Raw genomic sequence first — 19,706 nt, 5'->3', positions numbered from 1 at the left:
CATAAGCATTTTCTTGGATCTCAACTTTATACCAGTCTGAAAATAAACTTAGTATGAATTTTTTGGGTACTCTTTCCTTGTCATTTCAGAGCTGAAGTTAGTTGTGGGTATAGGTTAGTGGGAGAGAACATGACTTGCATGTCTTCTGACTCCAGCACCACACAAGGGGAAATAAAAGACAAAATCTGCAAAAACTGAAGTGATTCTTTGGACATCTTATTTTACAATAATTTCAATCAGCACAGGGCTGGAGCGATAGCACAGTGGCAGGGCATTTGCCTTGTACGCAGCCGACCTGGGTTCAATTCCTCCACCCCTCTCAGAGAGCCTGGCAAGCTACTGAGAGTATCTCACCCACATGGCAGAACCTGACAAGCTACCTGTGGTATATTTGATATGCCAAAAACAGTAACGACAAGTCTCACAATGGAGACATTGCTGGTGCCCGTTCGAGCAAATCTATGAGCAACGGGATGACAATGATACAGTGATACAGTGATTCAATAACATCATTAAAAAATGTACTGTCCAATACTATAAGTTGCGAGCCACAAGTGATTCTTTGAGTTTTTGAACTGTAACTAATCAGAAATGAGGTTACTACATGTATAAAATACATACCGAATTTTGAAAACAACTAAATAAATTTTGACATGTTAATTTTGCATTGAAATTAAAGCAACTTAGATGTGTTAGATCAAACTAGACATATATTAATTTTAAGATGAGATTTTCTTATTTTTTAATACGTCTTTTGGAAATTCTATATTAAAATGTAGCTCACAATTCTGTTTAGACAGTGTTGTTCTAGAGAATTGATTTTCACTGCTATATTAAATGCCCTGAAGAATCCTTTGCAATGTAAAATTTCAGATAGCCTTAGCTTTATGGATATGTTCATACAACAGAATAATCAGTGCTGAACAAACACATGGATAAAATTAAGTCCTTAAAAGCATAGTAAAAATATCAAGGATATAAAGTTACTACTTCAGAGCACCAGCCTTCCTCATCTTCTCAGGAAGCCCACCCTTCACCCTTCCATGGCAGATCGTCTGCTTTCTCAGAGATTATAGACAGAAGCTCTGCTGATTGCTAATTGGGTTTCTTTTCACCATAGTTTTGAAAGCTCTATTATGAAACTGGCCTTTATTTTGAAAATTTCTGAAGTATATGGGAACTTCAAAAGTTCAAAACTGTGTCTTTGCCCAGATCTTTATAATTTTGATAGTTTTTACCAGATAGTTATAGATTTGTTGATTTTTAATTAAACGGAAAAGAATATTATATGTATATATGTAGAAACATGTGACATGAATGTATTTTGTAGCCGTTCTAGGTGGAGGAATGCATATTGAATTAATAGAGCAATAGACTTTAGAGGGATTAGATTATAACTGGTGCACTGGTTTAACATTTTTTGCCTTAATTTTTTCATCTGTGCAGGTCCTCAGCAATCCTATGTGCATTTTAGCTTTAGGATTCTCATATCTTAGGATGTCTTTGACTCTCTCTCTCTCTCTCTCTCTCTCTCTCTCTCTCGCTCCTTCCTTCCTTCCTTCCTTCCTTCCTTCCTTCCTTCCTTCCTTCCTTCCTTCCTTCCTTCCTTCCTTCCTTCCTTCCTTCCTTCCTTCCTTCCTTCCTTCCTTCTCTGTGAGTTCTTACAGAAAAGAAAACCAGTGCTATCTGACCTGTCTTGATATCTTTATTCTTCTTCCTCTGCAAAGAATCACACAATGCAAAAAGTTATTCTTCTTTATTTTCATTTTGGTGGTAATAATGGAAGTAGCCTTTTCCATCATTTTGAGTATTATTTCTATAGTCAAAGAAGAATATTTTAATAAAGGTACTTAGTGCCCCCGGAGTCCATGAATTGTAGGGGTTTTTTTTTATCATTCCCTTTTAAATCTTATGCAGACCTGTTTATAATTTGTGTTGTTTGATTCAACCAGGGGATTTCATTGGTTTTTACTGATTTTTCTTGCATGTGAAGCAAGACACAAGAAATTAGCTCCTCCAGTTTTCTAGACTTAATAGGAAGGTTTCTCTGTACAGGCAAAACCGGTCTGTGACTGGCACCAGTCCCTGGAAATGGCTGGCTGTTCCTTGCCTCTCAGTGGCACAGCACAGGCAAAGCCAGGGAGAGCTCCGTTTTCTCATGGACATAGCAATGGCATTAAAAATGCCTTCATTCCTATGGACATTGCCCAACTTATAAGGGATTCATTTCTTATTAATTCAAAGATGGTGCCTATCTAACTTACACAAAAGGAGAATTGAAGTTGGGATATTTCACTTGAAAAAGAAAATGTTTTAAAAATGGGTGGTATTGGTTTTGACATTTGCCATCAGACTTAATTCTTGGTTTTAAATTCAAGTTTTAAACTCAAACTGAGGAAAGTTTGATTTAACCTGTACTATCCTCTGCCCTTCCTGAGGTGGGCAATCCGGTGGGTTACATATCTGAAATAAGTCGAAGCAAAGAATAATTCCCATCACAGACTTTTACTGTGGAGAATGGAAGGTGGCTCTTTTTCTGATCGCATGCCCATCGAGGCCCACCTTGGCAAACAGAGTCAGCGTGTCTCTAAGTAAAACATCCCCGGCCACCCTCTGCACCCCTGGTGTCTTTTCTGTCCCCCTGATATCTCCTTTCGTTCTTACTTCCTTTGCTGGCCGACCTCTCTGGCCAGCAAAGCCTTGAGTGGATTCCCTGTGGAGTCCATCAGCTCCTTTCTGTAATTAGCTTATTGGAGCCACTGTGAAGTGATGCAAGAAGACTTGAGCTTCCCTAGAGCCACACTCCTTAGTCTCACACACTTTTATCTGTTGCTCCAGGGAGCCAGATACCAGGAAACCATTATGTTAATACAGCAACAGCAGCTCTTATTTTTTCAATCCCACAAACACCACATGTGACCTGACATGATCTTAAGATACAAACAAGTAGCCGACATACTCGGGGCTCTGGGGTACTGAGTTTCTTTTTCACCTGTCAGTTGGTTCAAAGCCAAACATCTCATTCAATTCACTCAGCATGCATGATTCTAGCAGGTCTGTTGTCTGATCTGGAAATTTACTGTGACAAAAAGAATATGACATTGTTTGGGGGCCTCTGAAAATTTACTCTCTTTCCAACTTTCTCTCATTTGAGTCAGTTGTTTGCATCTAACACTTGCTATTTTACCCATTGGCCAGATATGTCAGTTTTGGATTTTTGAAATAAATCTTACCTTGTTATGCCTTTGAAAATTATTGTTAGCCTTTGTACAACTTGACAAAATTTTGTTAAGCTCTCAGTGTCCTATCCAGATAAAAGTCTGGACTACTGAACGAGACAGCCATTTCTATTCTCAAAACCACTTCTCTGACTTCTGTTTTATTCCGATTAGGTTTCTACACTTTGGGTCAGAGCTAAAATACCAATATGCAGATAATTTAAAATTTGATTTTTACCTTTTCCCTCTAAGTGATAGAATTAGTTCATTCAAAGTCTGGCCTTCAGGAACTATAGAACGCATCTTGAAATTAATAGAATTCCTTCTTTCTCTGCATTAATTATTTGATTGCATTATAATATATATTATTAGAAGTTTAAGCCTAAAGGATATTTTTGAGAGCTAATATTGTATTCAGAGCTGGTTGTCATACCTCATATATCAAAGAACCTAGGTTCTCATGTACGTGAGACCATCTATATGAAATGTAGGGAATGAGAAAGCATTTGGTAAGTAAAATAAGTTTTTGTGTATGATTTTCTCTTCTGCTGTTTTTGGTTCTTTGAATTTAGGACCACACCCAATTGTGCTTAGGGCTTACTTCTGGCTCTGTGGTCAAGAATCACTCTTGGCACCAGGCCCCATGGATAGAACTTGGATTGGCAGTGGGCAAGGCAAGCACCTTACCCCTGTGTAACTCTCCAGCCCTTATATATGAGTTCCTTTCCTTGGTTCTACCTTTATTTAAAAATATGCCTTCCTACCAGTAATTTTTTATGTATCTTTCTTGAAATGAAATGAAATGAAATGAAAATATTTTCTTCATAAAACAATTAGTTGACAATTCTTCACTTATAAACTGGATTCTAGAGTCAGCTTCCTTCCTTCCTTCCTTCCTTCCTTCCTTCCTTCCTTCCTTCCTTCCTTCCTTCCTTCCTTCCTTCCTTCCTTCCTTCCTTCCTTCCTTCCTTCCTTCTTTGCCACACCTGGCAGTGCTTAGGCCTTACTTCTGGCTCTGTGCTCAGGTAAGGGCAATATCAAAGTAGCCATTGTGGTTCCAGGGATCGAACCCAGGTCAGCCAGGTTCAAGGCAAGTGCCCTTGCAGGGGTTTTTATTTAGAGAGAGGGGGTCAGCCACATCTGGTGAGCTCAGGAGATGCTCCTGTCTCTGCACTCAGGGATCACTCCTGGTGGTGGTGATCGGTATTGGGGGGGATGGGGTACCGTGTGTGGTACTGGGGATTGGGTAAGGATTGATTGCATGCAAGACAAAAGCTCCTTAAATCCCTGTATTGTATCTCTGGCCCACAGATATTGAAGTTTTAAGGAGGCTAAGCAATTTGTCCATCTTCCATGCACAGATTTGTAGATCTAGTAACTGTGACTCAAACTCTCATTTTTATTACCCCCAAACCCATCCTCCTTAATCATTATACACATAATTGTTAGGAAGTTCATAAAGTCCTAAAGCCTATTTAATGATACCCTGGCTAAGAACCCCTAATTTGCTGGAATCCAGAGATTTTCATTTGTAATGAAGAATATGTGTGGTTAATGAACTTGTCGTTTGGGGTAGCTTATTTAATGAATATATGAGAATTTGTTGAGTAAGCATCATATTGGAATCTTGTCAGGTTCTATGACATGGACTTTATCCTTGAGGAGTTTACTGTTCCCATGGGAAAATAAGTTTTACACAGTATAGAAATAGGAGTGCAATATATGTAATGGTGACTATTATATATTCTTGATATTTCCATAAGTTACAGATAAAAAGTAAACCCTTACTTAGTCATCCTTTGCATGGTCATTTTATTTATAAAAAAGAAAAACTAAACTCTCTCCTGGGAAATAGGAAGATTAGGTGCATCATAAAAATGAGGTCTATACTCCGGGATACCGAGACTTTAAAAAGTCTTGGTCAAATTCATGGTGGTTTCAGCAGCAGCATCTATGAATCCCAGGCAGCATGCCCAAGAAGGAGATTCAGTAATGTGTAGTCATTTCCCAAGAATTCAGACCATCTATCACAGATTCATGCTGCTAAGTTGTCATAGGTAAGGCAGTGGCACCCCTTGTTAGTGTCTGCCTTTTGATTCGAGTAGGAGTTCTACTGACAGAAAACTTCAGGACTTCAAGTGATGCAACACAGTCTTGAGTCACTCTGGAGTAAGAGTGCTAGTCTGGCAGCTTCAGATGGCATCATCAAGTATGGGAGCATGATTTAAGCTGATCAACCATCTGATAATCAGGACTGTCAAAAAGAAATGGCTTGTGGTGATAATTGAAATAACTGCTTTCTGGGAGGATAGTATAAGAAAATTGTGCATCTGACTTGAGCAGCTGTTATATATGAAGTTATTACAGGTAATGACAGTGATCAGGTATGAAAGATGGATTATGTCAGCCTTCATCAGATAGTTGTACAGCTTTAGTTTTGCTCTTTTAAGACTTCAGTTATTTAGATTTTAAATATGATAGATTTAATTACTAAATTAGAATTTCCTGCGAAAAACAAATATAAATGTTAGTCTGCTATTCATGCAATATGGTTTATCTCCTCCCATCTATGACAGTCGTTTTATTTGAAATGTCTGAAAGAAGCATAGTTTATGTGTAGCTTTATGCTACATTTTCACTTAATAAATTTTTTTACATTTTATTTTACATAGGGGCTGGAGAGATAGCACAGCAGGTAGGGAGTTTGCCTTGTACATGGTCGACTGGGTTCAATTCCCAGCGTCCCATATGGTCCCTTGAGCACACCGCCAGGAGTAATTCCTGAGTGCAGAGCCAGGAGTAACCCCTGAGCATTGCCGGTGTGACCCAAAAAAAGCAAAAAAAAAAAAAAAAAGAAAAGAAAAAAGAAACATTTTATTTTACATAATGTATCTATAATCCCCGAAACCTAACTTGTTACCATTAGTTTTTTAAATGGAGCAAGGATTTTGTAAAATTCTATTATGCCTCTGAAATTCCTAGATGGAAAATATGTTGAAAGAACAAAAATTCTGTCATGGTGCACAAATCATCATTTGGGCTTATCCAGCTTCTAGTCATTGGAAGAAGTAATTTTTCTAGACATATGCAAATATCTCGATGGGTTTTATTTAATTTTAAAAGCACAATGCCAATTCTATAATTTCTTAAACTCATTCCTGGAGAAAATATAACTCAAATGATAACATTCCTTCTCATATTTTATTTGAGCAGACACTTGAATATTTTAAAATAAATGGCCACCAGACTTTGACTTCACAGAAAGAATTCAAGACATACATAGTGATTGTCCAGCTTTTGTATTTGTGTGTGTGTATGTGTGTGTGTAGGGTGCTTAAACAAGACCTTTTGATTTCATAATAAGCAGGCTTAGGAACAATAAAACTTGACATTCTTAACTGTTACAAGTATTTATCCCTATGGCTTTATGCAGTTATCATTTTGTTAATGATGTCAAAGCCAGAGTCATAAACTGAGCATGTACCCAAGGCACTACTGTAAATTTTGAATAGAATCCACGTGGTCCCTTTGACCTAAGATTCAACTGGGATAGAGGAAGGAGAAAAAGAGAATTTTCAAAAGTGGAGCAGAAGTCTAGGCCAAAGAAGGGTGGATGTGTGCAATTGTTCCCTAATTTTTTGCAATGAGATTTATTTAGATGGACCTTTTCATATACCAGATATTCTTGCTAGCCAAGCACTGGATTGGGGCAGACTGCTTTTGGGGGTATGTGTGTGTGTGTGTCTGTGTGTGTGTGTCTGTGTGTGTCTGTGCGCGCGCATGCAATAATGCACCCATGAGATAATACAAATAATCGGTGAAGGAATAATTAATGATGTGGCAGGGAATATTTTTTGATAAATGCTTGGGGAATGAGGTGACAGGCGTGAAATTAGAAAATTCCTTCAGTGATCTAAAATATAAATAGCTTTCGGAACTGAAAAGAGTTTCACAGCTGAAGATTTTATTGTGTTGAGGGGAAAAACTTTTTTCTCTCCCCCACTCCCTCCTCCTTTGCAAGTTGTTTGTCCATTCACAAAACAAATACTCTGAAGCCCAGCGCAGCTCATGGGAATAAATTTCAGGTCGAATTAGTACAGTTTCCTTGCTGTCAGGATGCTGGAATTAATGGTGTTTTGATGACATGAATTTTGAAGGGCAAACAAAGAAGCTGAAGGGAGAGAGACATGACTCCTTAGAAGCTTGGTCCTCCTCTCCCCCAGCCTCTCTTGTCTTCCCTGTCATCCGTCTGCCAATCTCCCTGTCCATGGTTAGTTAAAGGCGCTTTTTATCCTCTTTTCTTTCCCACAGAGTTTGCCAGATCCGGCCCGGTGCCTGGGTTCCAGGAGGACACGCTGCAGTTGGCCTTCATCGACTTGAGACAAGTAAGTCTTTGTGTTTTTGTTTTTTGTTTTTCTTTTAAGATGTGTGACTGAAGACCATCAGGTCTTAAGGAAAAGGGGAGGGGTGGGGGATTGGCGTTGGCGATTCACACTGGAGACCTAAGACTTTTTCCCTGTGTTTGAGGCCACCTCTTTTATTTAGCTATCTGGGCTCCTCAGCTATGGCGGAGTTAAAGGTTTTGTGGGTAGGAGGGAAGGCAGGAGGCGGGAGGAGGGACCCAGAGAGTAGAGGGACTCAAGTGACCCTCAAGTGATGTGACCCATTGTGCTGGAGTTGGCTTCTGCAGACACAGCAAAAAGATAACTCGGCAAACCCATGCTAAGCAGGTGCACTGAACCAGAGACTGCTGCCCGGAGAACTTTTGTTTGGCGATAATGAGGGCAACAGCGTTTAGGAAAAAATGAAATATTTTACGTTCTGGATTGTTGGCTTGGTGTGTTGACTTTTTTCTTTTTCCTTTACTCTTCCTGTCTCTCCCTTTGTAGAATGTGGTCAGCCCCGAGTGATTAAGTGGCCATTTTTGAGGTGCTTAGCAAAGACCCTGACCACTCGTCCTAACGTGACAGACAATACTATTAGGGATGTGTGTGGAAAGCCAGGATTTCGGCATACCTGAGCTCTGCGAGCCAGTCTGATAGAAAGAGCCCTTCCAAAGGACTTTTCTTGCCGAATGAAATGAGTGGGTTGGTAGGCCTTGGTGATTTGGGTACAGAGAAGCTGGATGGGCGGGCGGGGGGTCAAAAGAGGGAGAGAGTTACTGGGCTCTGTCATCTCTTTACTCTGAAGATGGATGGGGTTGGATAAAAAAGTGTGAATGAAGTAAGAATCAATGACTGATGCTTCTTTCCTATTAAAACAATCTTTTTTTTTTGTCTGTTTTAAAAAAGGGGCTGGCTTTGTTTCTCCTGCCATAATGATGCAGTGCCTCTTGTTTCCAGAGCTGACATAGTTTGCATTCTGAAAACTTTTAGATGCCCAGGGTATTTCTTAAAGCTGTAGGACCCCTTGTATTGGTAGCTTCCTTACCACTGTGACTCGATTCATGCTGGAACAGCTTTGAACCCATAATGGATGGCCTGAGCTACCTCTGAATCCTAGTAGATGGGTGGGGTAATCTGTCATCTTAATGACAATTCTGGAAAGCCTTGTTAAGCAGAAGACAGAAAATTGTGTTTCTATAGACCCACCAAAGTTTGAGGATTCAGGCCGCGTCCCAGAAACGTGTGTCAACTTAATATTGGGGGGCCGAAGTGAGGGTTCTCTTACACATAAAGGATTTCCCAGCATGATCGCAAATGGCACTGAGCTTCTGTCCATGCGTAACCACGCCTTCCACCGGTGGATTCAGCAACTCAACTAAGATGTTCTGATTTTAATCCCTTGACTAATCTGAGGTTGAAAAAATAAGATTTCGTGCCAGGGTTTTGTAGGGTGGAATCTAAATTTCATTGGAGAAACACACTCAAGGGGAGAAAACCGCCGCTGCTCACATTCATGAGAAGGACGGGTGGTTATTCTCTCTAATTTGTGGTGTTGGTCCCTGTGGAAAGCAAGTAGTGTTTGCAGAAAATGTTGGTCAAGGGAATATGCTAGAAAGCACAGCCAAACTAAGGTGGGTCTGAGGTGGGGTAAATGCTCAAGTTGTGACCTCCCAGTAGGAATTGTCATCCATGCTTATGTTCCTATTTTCTATTACATTTCTATCTCAGAGTTTCTCTAAGCAGTAGAAATGAAAACAATAAAATCTTACTTATAATCAAAGAGTATGCTTTCTCCTATGAGTATCACCTAATTGCTCTTTATATATATATAATAACTATATATATATATAAGCTGTTTAAAGTTCCCAACATTGATAGCTTAGAAAACATCTCTCACTCTCAGATAGTAGCTCATTATTAACAATTAGGTTGTTGAACTATTGTAAAAAAAAAAAAAGAAGTTATTCTCCCATATCCCCCAAATATTTATCTCTTTGCTGTTCACCATAGTCATTCTCATCATTCTCATAACTTATGAAAAGTGAAACTTTTTGCATTCTAAGGAGGCTTCTTTTGAATCATAGTGATGCTCAAACTAAGATTACAATCCTGGGAATTCTTTTCCAGTGGAAATCATTTGACCTCAGCTGGAGCTGGCTATGTGTTCCTAAATTTGATGATGTCCTCTTGCATTTATTCTTTGAAGTTCTAAAATAAAATTAATGGAACTTCCAGATTGCAAGCTCATCTTAGAACCTTTAGCTTTATATTTGATACTGTGTGATATTCCAGTGTATGCTTGAGTATTCTTCTTATAAAGAAGTTGCTTGCCCCGGAGTACTAAGTTCCATTCTAAAAAAAATTCCAATTATTAAAAAAAATTTTAAGTGGACTAAAATCAGCTTCTCTTGATTTTGACCCTTTGAATCTGCCTTTTTTATGAGCACACCCCCCAATTTGTAGTACAGGCTTTCTGTTCTTGGTTTATTGAGCTTCTTGCTGCAGTCGAGTATTCACATGTTGCATATTTAATTTTTTCTCATCTAGTCTTTATATGGTTGATTTTATGGACCAAAATTGGAGACTTAAGTCTCTTTCGTTTATGTTTTTCTTTTCAGCATATTATTAATGCAGACTTTTAATATTCTAGCCTGTCTGAACTTTCTTAGGACATGAATTAGTGATTCAGTTTATTAACTGATTTCATCATTATGTCCTTTTTAAAGTAAGCCATAAATAGCAGGATTAACCAAAGTTAAAGAAGAGATTAAAGTTAAGGCAAGTTATAGTGGTACACACCTATTCAAGAAGGGGATAGATATCCCCAGTGCAATGCAAGCAGGATAATCTTTCACTGTCGTCAAATCTATTTGACTCACTGGTTTATAAGTATATGCATGCTGCTCATGTTTTCATGTTCTCTTGATGTTAGAGTGTTTCAGACACTATCCATTGAGTGATAATTTTTAAAACATTCAAAACATGAAATATTTTATGAAATCCTCTCTGTATATATATAATAGTGGTGTCATTTTCAAGCTATGAAGTTATATTAAGAAGTAAATTAGATGTGGTAGCAAAACTATTCATCCTTTCAACCTGTCCTGTCTATTCTAAATTTGCTATATCTTAAGGAAAAGAGTGAAATGACATTTTGAATATGCATGCTTTCATGGGTTTTTACATTTGTATAGCACTTCAAAGTTAAAGCACATTTGCATGCATATCTCATTTGTCAGATTTCTGGGTTTAGAAAACCTGCTATTAATAATCATATGAATCAGTACAAATTAGAATCTCCCTTTTTGACCACTTTATACTTTATTTCTAAGTTTATGCAAGCAGGATTACAGTAAAACTGAAGGGCTGACTTATTAGCTGTCTCTAAATGGCATCTATACTCCAGATACTAATAATTACCTGCCTTTCAGGTTTCATAATGAAAGTTACAATATAAGGACCCTTAGTAGATTCTCAGTAGTCATTAATTCAACAGTACTACTAAGTAGATAATGCTTGTGAATGCCGGAATTTGATCACAGGTGAATGTAATACTGTCTCTGTTCTCCAGGAATAAAGAAATGATCAACAATTTTTTCTTTATTCTAATGCACAGAATATGGTGATAAGCACTAAATTGAATAAAAGGACCTATTGTACACATTTTGATTGTTTTGGTACTTTTGCTACATAGTAAATCACCCCAACACATATTGGCTTAAACCAAGAACCATTTAGGTCAAGTATGTGCAGATTGACAATTTAGGATAGGTGTGATGGGTTCATTCCTACTTTGATATCAGCTTCTGGGTTGTCTTGGCACTGCCTTGTATAGAATGCCTTAACTTGGCTGCTTTTCTAAGCCCCACGTGCTTTCTCATCCACCAGCAGCCTCACCTAGGTTGATTCACATGGCATCTTTGGCAGGCTTCCAGGAGAACTAGAGGAAATGTGCAACCCCCTTGAGATCAACACTTGGAACTAGCAAACATCACCTCTACTACATTTTGTTGGCTAACTACAACTACTCGCCAAACTCCACCTTGTATTTGATTTGGGGTATTTCACTTTCATATAATTGTCACAAAATAAGTAACACAAATCAAGGTCCAGGTTGCATCTATCACTGAAGACTCAAATAAAAAAAAGAGACATAGAGTGGAAAGGGTCTTTTTGGGCCTAAGTATCTATAAAGTATTTCTTGGAAAAGAGGAAGAGTTAGAGTAAATGAAATTGGGCATTAATGCCAGCAGAAAGTATTTCAAGCATAGAAAATAGCAAGCTTTAAGTAATGTTTTAAAATATGTATATATTTGATGTGTATATTATAACTAGGATCTTGGGTGTATTTCCTCTTTAAATTGTTAGGCCAATCTCTAAATTCATTATTATTTATCTTTGCTATTCCTTTCCCTCATGATCCTCTTTTTCTGTTTTATATCTTATTCTGTTCCTCATGAAATGCCTCGTATCGTGAGCCAGCCTTTGACATTTCACCTTTCTCATATTCACATTCTATGTTATAGGGGAATCTTAACTTCCCCAGGTAATTATTACATGATTTATTTAATTCGTGTCTGTTTCATGTTTGACGGACAGGAAAAGGTTTGACTCTTATCTTTAGTAACGTGACATTAATTTCTGTTCCTTGGCCCAAACTGTTTGTACTTCCGATATACATAAGTTTTTTTAACTGAATGAACAAGGGTGTGACATTGCGTCAGATCTCCTGAATGGAGCTTGTTGGCAACGACTCTTACACAGCAAAGCTATCCCAAGATATCTACAGCTTTTTTTAGAGTGAGCTGGTGACATTCCCTCTAGGCCAGTTATTCCCCAATTTCTAAGCCTTTAGTCTAAAGTAAACACAGTGCATTTCCATTGCAGGCACTTAACTTATCTTGAAAACAACTATACAACCTAAGAGAAATGATTGTATATTTCTTTGGAGATTTTGAACAAATTTGGATGCTATTTCTGTTAGAGGTAAATTACAGAAAAATCAACACTGTCAGGTAGTTAATACCAGCAAGGAAAACCTTGGAGCAACTCAAGAATCTTAACTATGTAGAACTAACTTCTCCTATTTCTCAATCTATCTTTATCCTGCTTAATGAGATTTTGATTTTTTTTAAAAAACTTATTTCCTTCCTTTTTCTTTGGCCCTGTTCTCAAGTCTGATGACCCAAGAGTACCACGAAGAGGAACTTTTCATTGACTATGGTTGGATTATAATGGGTGAAAAAAATTTATTGCTTAAAATTAATATCCATCATATTTTAGCTTTAAGGAGATGCCATATCCAGAAACTAGCTTTGTTTGTTGCAGAATTTAACAAAAATGATATGTTTGGGAGTTCTTTTTTTGTCTTTAACTCTGACAACTCTAATCAGCTAAGAGCTCACAGAAGAAACTGGGCTGAGAGTAGAGCAGGCACACATCTCAAAAGGCCCAAAGGGTCAATGTTCTATTTTTCATCACAACTGTTCCACTGTATTTCACAGAAAGAAAGCTATGTCCCACATATATTTCTTCTACGGCCCTTAACCTGCTGGAATGTAACTTGAGGTCTTTGGGACTGAGACTTGTAATTTTCCTAAATACCTAGTGAACAACTGCCAAAGAATTGTGCTAGAAAGAGGAGAGGCATGGGGTTGGGTAGTAGGGGGGATTTTTTAACGAAAGGATCTTCCTGGTGAAGGGAAACAGAAATTAAACATAGCAGTGAAGTGTATGCTCAGTGATATCCATGGAAATACTCTCCAAGTGTCAACCATCTACTGCGTCTGACCTTGAACAATGATTATTAAAACTGGGAGTCATCTGTTCCACGGTCAGAAATCAAACAGCTTGATAGCTCATCGAATCGTAAGATTGAACTACGACTGACATGGGTCTGGGGGTTAGAAAGAATAGTTTAAGCCACACTGCACATTATTTTGGAAACTATTGTCTGGACTTCTGATATGGTAGCATGTATTTGTAATCTTGAAAATGAAATCCAGAGCCATCAAATCCCAAAGGCATTTGGTTATTAGAAAAGGATGTAGTAAGATATCAGATAGCCTGCACAGAGATCTCTTGGCTGATATTAAAAAGTTCCTGCAGACTCTAGTGCATGTTTTGATATAGGCACAGGAAGTACTTGGATGCTTCCCTATAGAAAGAGCATTTGTTCATCTGATAAACACTATACCTAGCACTGTTAGAGGTGTAGTGTTATGGGAAATAGTATAGAAAATAAAACACGGGTCCCCTTCCTAAAAGGCAGTTCCCTTATTATACATGCATATGATGCATGCCTTTTCAAAATTCTGCTTTTCACGGATTCTTTCTCTGGTGGCCCTGGTATTAAAAGAGAATTGTCATTTTGTTTGGTGTCTCTCCCCTCCCCCCATCTGTGTTGTATTGTGTTACTTTAGGAACAGCTTTAGCGTTTTCTGGTAAGAACCTCAGGGCAAGGCTAAATCTGCTATATGCTTGATAATTTTTCCAACAGAGGGTTGAGACTACCACATTTCAAATGGCTAACTTGAAATGCTTGAAAATGTGGTTCTTTTGTTTTTTGAAAGCAGTGGGGTTTTTTTTCTCATTTGAGAAAATTGTTTTATTCAAGTTATGTTGACTGACACCCATAACCTACGTAATGGCTCTAACCTCAAAGGAAGCTCTGGCAGAAAATGATGTCCAAGGAAATGAGTGATACTACCTTTCAGTCTGGTTCTGTAAAGAGCAGTTAATAGTACTATTTCTGAGAATAGACTCTCTTGTTCTAGACTTCTGACTTTATGATAACCAAGGCTGAAGGAGCCGTGCACCCAGGGTACAGGTGATGAAGGTCCTCGGCTACTAGAGTATTGTGAAAGCCTCTGAAAACCAGATATGACTCATTACCACCGTGTGACATTTGGAACTAGAATCATCATGGAAAATTAATAGAAGGAAATTGCCCATAATACATAACTTATTCTGGGGCTCTTTGAATGTGGTTGAATGGGGGAGGGTCTATTCTAGAACTGCTGAGACTTTGTCTCTTCTTATATCCCTTTGTTCGCTGGGAAGGAGATAAGCCCAGAAATCTGTTCTGAGCTATGTTTTTTAATTATAGAACCCACTTTTTCCTCTATACTAAGAACCTATGAAATAACATTCAAGCAGAGTACAACGGTTTGGTATTGAAACTCATGTAAGAAGATGACCAAGTGACATCAGAGTGAGTTGGGAAGGCTCTCTTCTCTTCATCTTCCTTTCACTATGGGAAGAACTTTGTACCTCAAAAGTTGAATTCTTAAAGATTTTACAGAATTGTTTGGAAGCCTGGGAATCAAAGGAATGGGAACAAGGATGAGTGCATGCTGAGCACCTTCAGTCCAGTCCGTGGTAGTGTTAGATGAGGCAGATTCCTTGTTGACTTTTAGTTGCGATCCTGGAAAGGAGAGTGGAAGGACTCGTGAATTCTACTTTGCATTTTCTCGGGGTTCTGCTGTTTCTCAAAGAGGAAGCACATCTATTTATCGGAAGCTGGGTTCTTTGCACACCTGTGCTTTGTGCAGTGAGAACTTCTGCACCTCTTTGGAGGCTCTTTTGAGAGTTTGTGTGTCTGGGAATGCTGACTTAGGAATGAAAGGCACTGTGAGTCCTGTCAGGATTCCCCCGCCCCTGCCACCCACCACCCAACATTTATTAAAGCAGCGTGAGTTACAATGTTATTTGTGGTTGGGTTTTTGATGCACGGTTCTATCACCAGTCCTGCCAGCAGTGTCACTGTCCCTCCACCAATGTTCTCAGGTTCCCTCTCCTACACTCCCCCTCCTCTCTCTACCCCCATTTGCCATCTTGGCAGGCATCTTTTATGTGTGGTTATTAAAATTTGGGTCTCGTGATTTCAGTGTTGTTGACTCTGGTTTGGATTTCCTGTCAGGAATCTTAAACTGTATTAATTGCAGTGCTACAGAGACTAGCAGTAGATGCAGGATCTTCAATTAAAAGCAGTTGGAGAACATGATGGCCTCTCATTATCTGTATTGCAAACCATAATGCCTGTAAGTAGAGAGAGAGTAAGAGGGAAATTGTCTGCCAGAGAGGTAGGGGGAGAGATGGGACAGGGAGCCGGGGGAGGGATACTAGGGACATTGGTGGTGGAAAATGTGCACTGGTGGAGGGATGGATGGGTGTTCGATCATTGCATGACGTAAACTCAAACATAAATGCTTTGTAAGTGTAGCAATGGTGATCCAATAAAATAAAATAAAGTAATAAAATTTTAAAAGCAATTGTAGATAGTCTTTTGGCATATTTTCCCATGAATAATACAGTTGGGTTTGGCATTTGACTCATGGGTCTCCCAGGCTAACATTATATTTGTTAATTGTCAACCTGTACAGAGTCTGTGCACAGTCCAGGCTAAGGGTTGTAAGTGCAACGCTTCCTTCTTTTGACCTAGAAGGACTGTTGGAATATAGAACAAGCTTGCCAGCTGGTGCTAGAAGTCTAAGGCACATCTTTCCAAAAGGAAATATAGTCCTCAACTTCCTACCCTTTTGCCCTTAAAAAAAGAAAAGCCCTGTAATTTGTTGGTTGGTTAGTTTAGTTTGGGGACCCAGCGGTTTGTTCATTTGGATGCTCAGGGATCTCTCCTGGTGGGACTAGAGAACCATATGGTGCTGAGAATTCAAACCAGGGTTAGCTGCATGTAAAGTGCCTTACTTGCTATAGTGTCTTTTCTGGCTCCAGTAGCTCTATATGCCTGGTGGCAGTCTCACTCTGTCCCCCCTGGTAACAAATTCTGAGTCCAGAGACCAGTGTTCCTAACATTAGCTCTTTGTGAAGAGCTAATAAGCAGTGCATGGGAAGTCACCTGGAAACATCTTCCATGGTTCTTAGTGTTGATGATTCTCTTGTGGTTGATTACATGAGAGCGAGGTCATCTGTGAGGTAGCACACTGCAGCCCTCTCTGCTCCTCCCAGTGAGCCAAGTCTCAGATACTCAGGTAGTTTCTCCTCACCTCTGCTACACAGCATGAAGATGCACACCCACAAATCTGCACGTCATTTAGAAGAAAGGAATAAGCATCATCACCACTGAGTTTCCCTGGGAGCAGTGGTGGTATCCAAGGCTGTACTGAGCCTGGCGTCTTCAACGTTTTTTTCTTTCTTTTTTTTTTTTTTTTTTTTTTTTGCTTTTTGGGTCACACCCAGCAATGCACAGGGGTACAGGGGTTACTCCTGGCTCACATACTCAGGAATTACCCCTGGCGGTGCTCAGGGGACCATATGGGATGCTGGGATTCAAACCCGGGTCAGCCGCGTGCAAGGCAGACGTCCTACCCACTGTGCTATCACTCCAGCCCCTGGTGTCTTCAACTCTTTCTACTCATAACTTTATTTGGCCTAAGACATTCTTATGTGTCTTTGTATATAGGTATACAAAGTCTATATAGAAATGAAACTGTTAATGGGGACACATCCTACATAAATTTATTTTTAAATCATTTTTTCAAAAGCTACATGACGTCCCATAGGGTTGCAGGCCATTGTTTCAAGAGGCTTGGACAGAGAGCCAAGAGAAGGGCAGCAGAGCCAGACCTTGGAACTAATTTCTAACCACTGCGTCCTACAGATAGCCGCTGGAGGGCAGCAGAGAGTGAGAACAAAGGGCAGGATATAGGGAACTGGGGGATAATTCAGTTTGCCAAAAAAAAAAAAAAAGAAGCCCCCCATAGTTCAGGTGATTTAGCTTCCTGGGAGCCACGGATGTAAGCATGGGTCCCTAGGGAATAAAGACCAATAGGAGCATCCAGAACTTTGATCGGAAGGTCAAAACTCTCATCTTAGGCAAGCTCAAGAACCTGGAACATGTTGTTTTTTTTTTAAAGAACTAGCTAATACTGACTAGCAAAGGAGAATCTGTGAATATAGGGAACCGAAAGAACAATCTGAAATGTCTTGTACAAGAGCACAGGCAAATGCAGATTAGGAACCAAATGAAAGAAAGCAGTATACTTAGGGTAAGCCAGAGTGAAGACTGAGTAAAGGTACACAGGAGAGATTGACTGGTTTTCAGAGGCAGCCATCCTCTAGCAAAGAAAGAAGACTTTCCATACCAGTATGCGGGGAGCTTGAGAGGGGTCAGTTTTGGTGCAAAATAACCAGTCATATATTTGGGATTCTCATATCTGTATGTAATTCCTCCTTGATTTGCCAGGATCATGTCTTTCGTGGTCTTTCTTGATTTCAACAGCAGATAACTCATAGAGAATGTGAAAACAGAGCTGAAATAACATTCTAAGATATGTGACCATAGTATTTTTATATATGAAATAAAATAAAACTTGGGCATGAAATCTTTTTGATAGCCTTGGCGAAAGAACAACCCATTTTCTTAGAATACAGAGTTTGCTTCCTTTTTTTTTTTTTATATTTTAGACTGTATATTTTGCTAAGACTATCCAGTAGAAACAACAACAACAAAACAGCTGTGATGTCTGGTTGCATAGGCAAGATCTCAGTCAGTTAGGGGCTTGGGAACTATTGTCTATAGGTAGCAGAGAACAGTTTGGAAATCTCTTCTAAGAGCTGAGTTCCTTGCTATTTTCCAAAGCCCTTAAGTGCAGAGAAAGAAGTTCTTGCTAGGTTTCTTAAACTTCTCTCTTTCTCTCTTCTTTGATGTTCCCTTCACACATCAGGAAAATGACACTCCCTGACCCACAAATTCTACATGCATGGATTTAGGATATCACAGTGATGAATGCATTTAGAATTGGGAAGTCCTGGGTTATTAGCTGTGACAAATTATTTAACATCTCTAAGATAATTCCGTACTGTCAGTGTCAGATACTAAGTAGCATGACTGCATTGACTTATTTGATGCTTATTCTAACACTTTGAGAATAAAATATTATTATATCTCACTTTAATAACTATGAGAATAGGTTATTATAAAATCTTTATATTTTATAGGCAAGGATCTGTTCCCAACATATTTGTTCATAATCTCTTATTATACATAAAATAAATGAATGACTAAATACGTTATGGCATGTCCCTGTAAGAAATAGGACTCATCATAAAAATCAGGATTTTTTTTTATGCATCAAATTACAGACTTTGTATAAAATTCTTTAAAATGCAAATTAATCTAGAGTTACTAACTTCTAGTTGTTTGAGGATAAGGGGTTCAGATTGACTATAAAAGAGTATAAGGGAGTTTCCTGGGATAATATAGATGTTATTTGTTACCTCTCTATATTTGTAAGAAAGATGGAACTGTTTACTTAAAAATAGTAGATTTTATTATATAAATTATATTAGAATTAAATCAGTTTAAAAATCAACTGCTTTAAGAGAATAGCTCAAGGTAGATTTTTATTTTATCAAGACAAATTAATGGAAAAGTATAGTTTTTTTAAATGGTAGTAGAGCAACATACATTCTATAAAAAAATTAACTCTTATTACAACTCACATTATACTTAAAAATGTGTTCCAATGTATCATCGGAGATCTAAATATAAGACTTAGCACTGTAAGAAAACATGAGTCTTATTTTAGGGGGGGAATATTCATTTTCACCTTTTAAAAAAAAGTGTAAATTCTTTATGACCTTCAGTTGAGAAAATTACTTTTAATTCTTAATTGGCTTTGGATTTCTATTATGAATGACACACCAGTTTTATATCCCATTATTTAGCTATTATTTATACATGAAGTTATTTTTAATGTTATGTTATTGCACTTAAATTGTAATATGTGTGTCTATATCCTGCACTTTAAAAATGTCTAATATACTGCTTAAGGTAATTTCTTTGTGCAAGAGTTACAAAAATATTTTTTAACTTTTAAATGCTGCTGATTCTTTTAACAAAGAATTGTAATAACTGAGAAATACAACTAGCAGTGTATTCATCCATTTGTTCTATTACAACCTCACCAGCACATCCTATAGTTTGTTTATGCTAAATATTTAGTAATTTTAATAGGTGTAAGATGGTATCTTGGTTTTTATTCCGCATATTCTTATGCTGTGCATCAGTATTGAGTGACCTGTGAATATCAGTAAGAACACAGATAAAATAATGTCTGATTTGAAATCTGATTTGATGCAT

At 38.3% G+C, this 19,706-nt stretch overlaps 1 protein-coding gene across 1 annotated transcript in view; it reads left to right on the top strand.

The window, feature by feature from the left end:
- EXOC6B (exocyst complex component 6B) overlaps positions 1–19,706 on the top strand; it is a 565,697-nt gene that overhangs the window by 416,701 nt on the left and 129,290 nt on the right. The window contains exon 20 of the mRNA XM_004609116.2: positions 7,530–7,603. Within this exon, the coding sequence (XP_004609173.1) occupies positions 7,530–7,603 (74 nt within the window). The remainder of the gene's footprint in view (positions 1–7,529; positions 7,604–19,706) is intronic.

The sequence above is a fragment of the Sorex araneus genome, chromosome X (assembly GCF_027595985.1).
Source record: "Sorex araneus isolate mSorAra2 chromosome X, mSorAra2.pri, whole genome shotgun sequence".
Classification (NCBI taxonomy): domain Eukaryota; kingdom Metazoa; phylum Chordata; class Mammalia; order Eulipotyphla; family Soricidae; genus Sorex; species Sorex araneus.
This window is presented reverse-complemented; position numbering and strand designations above follow the sequence as displayed.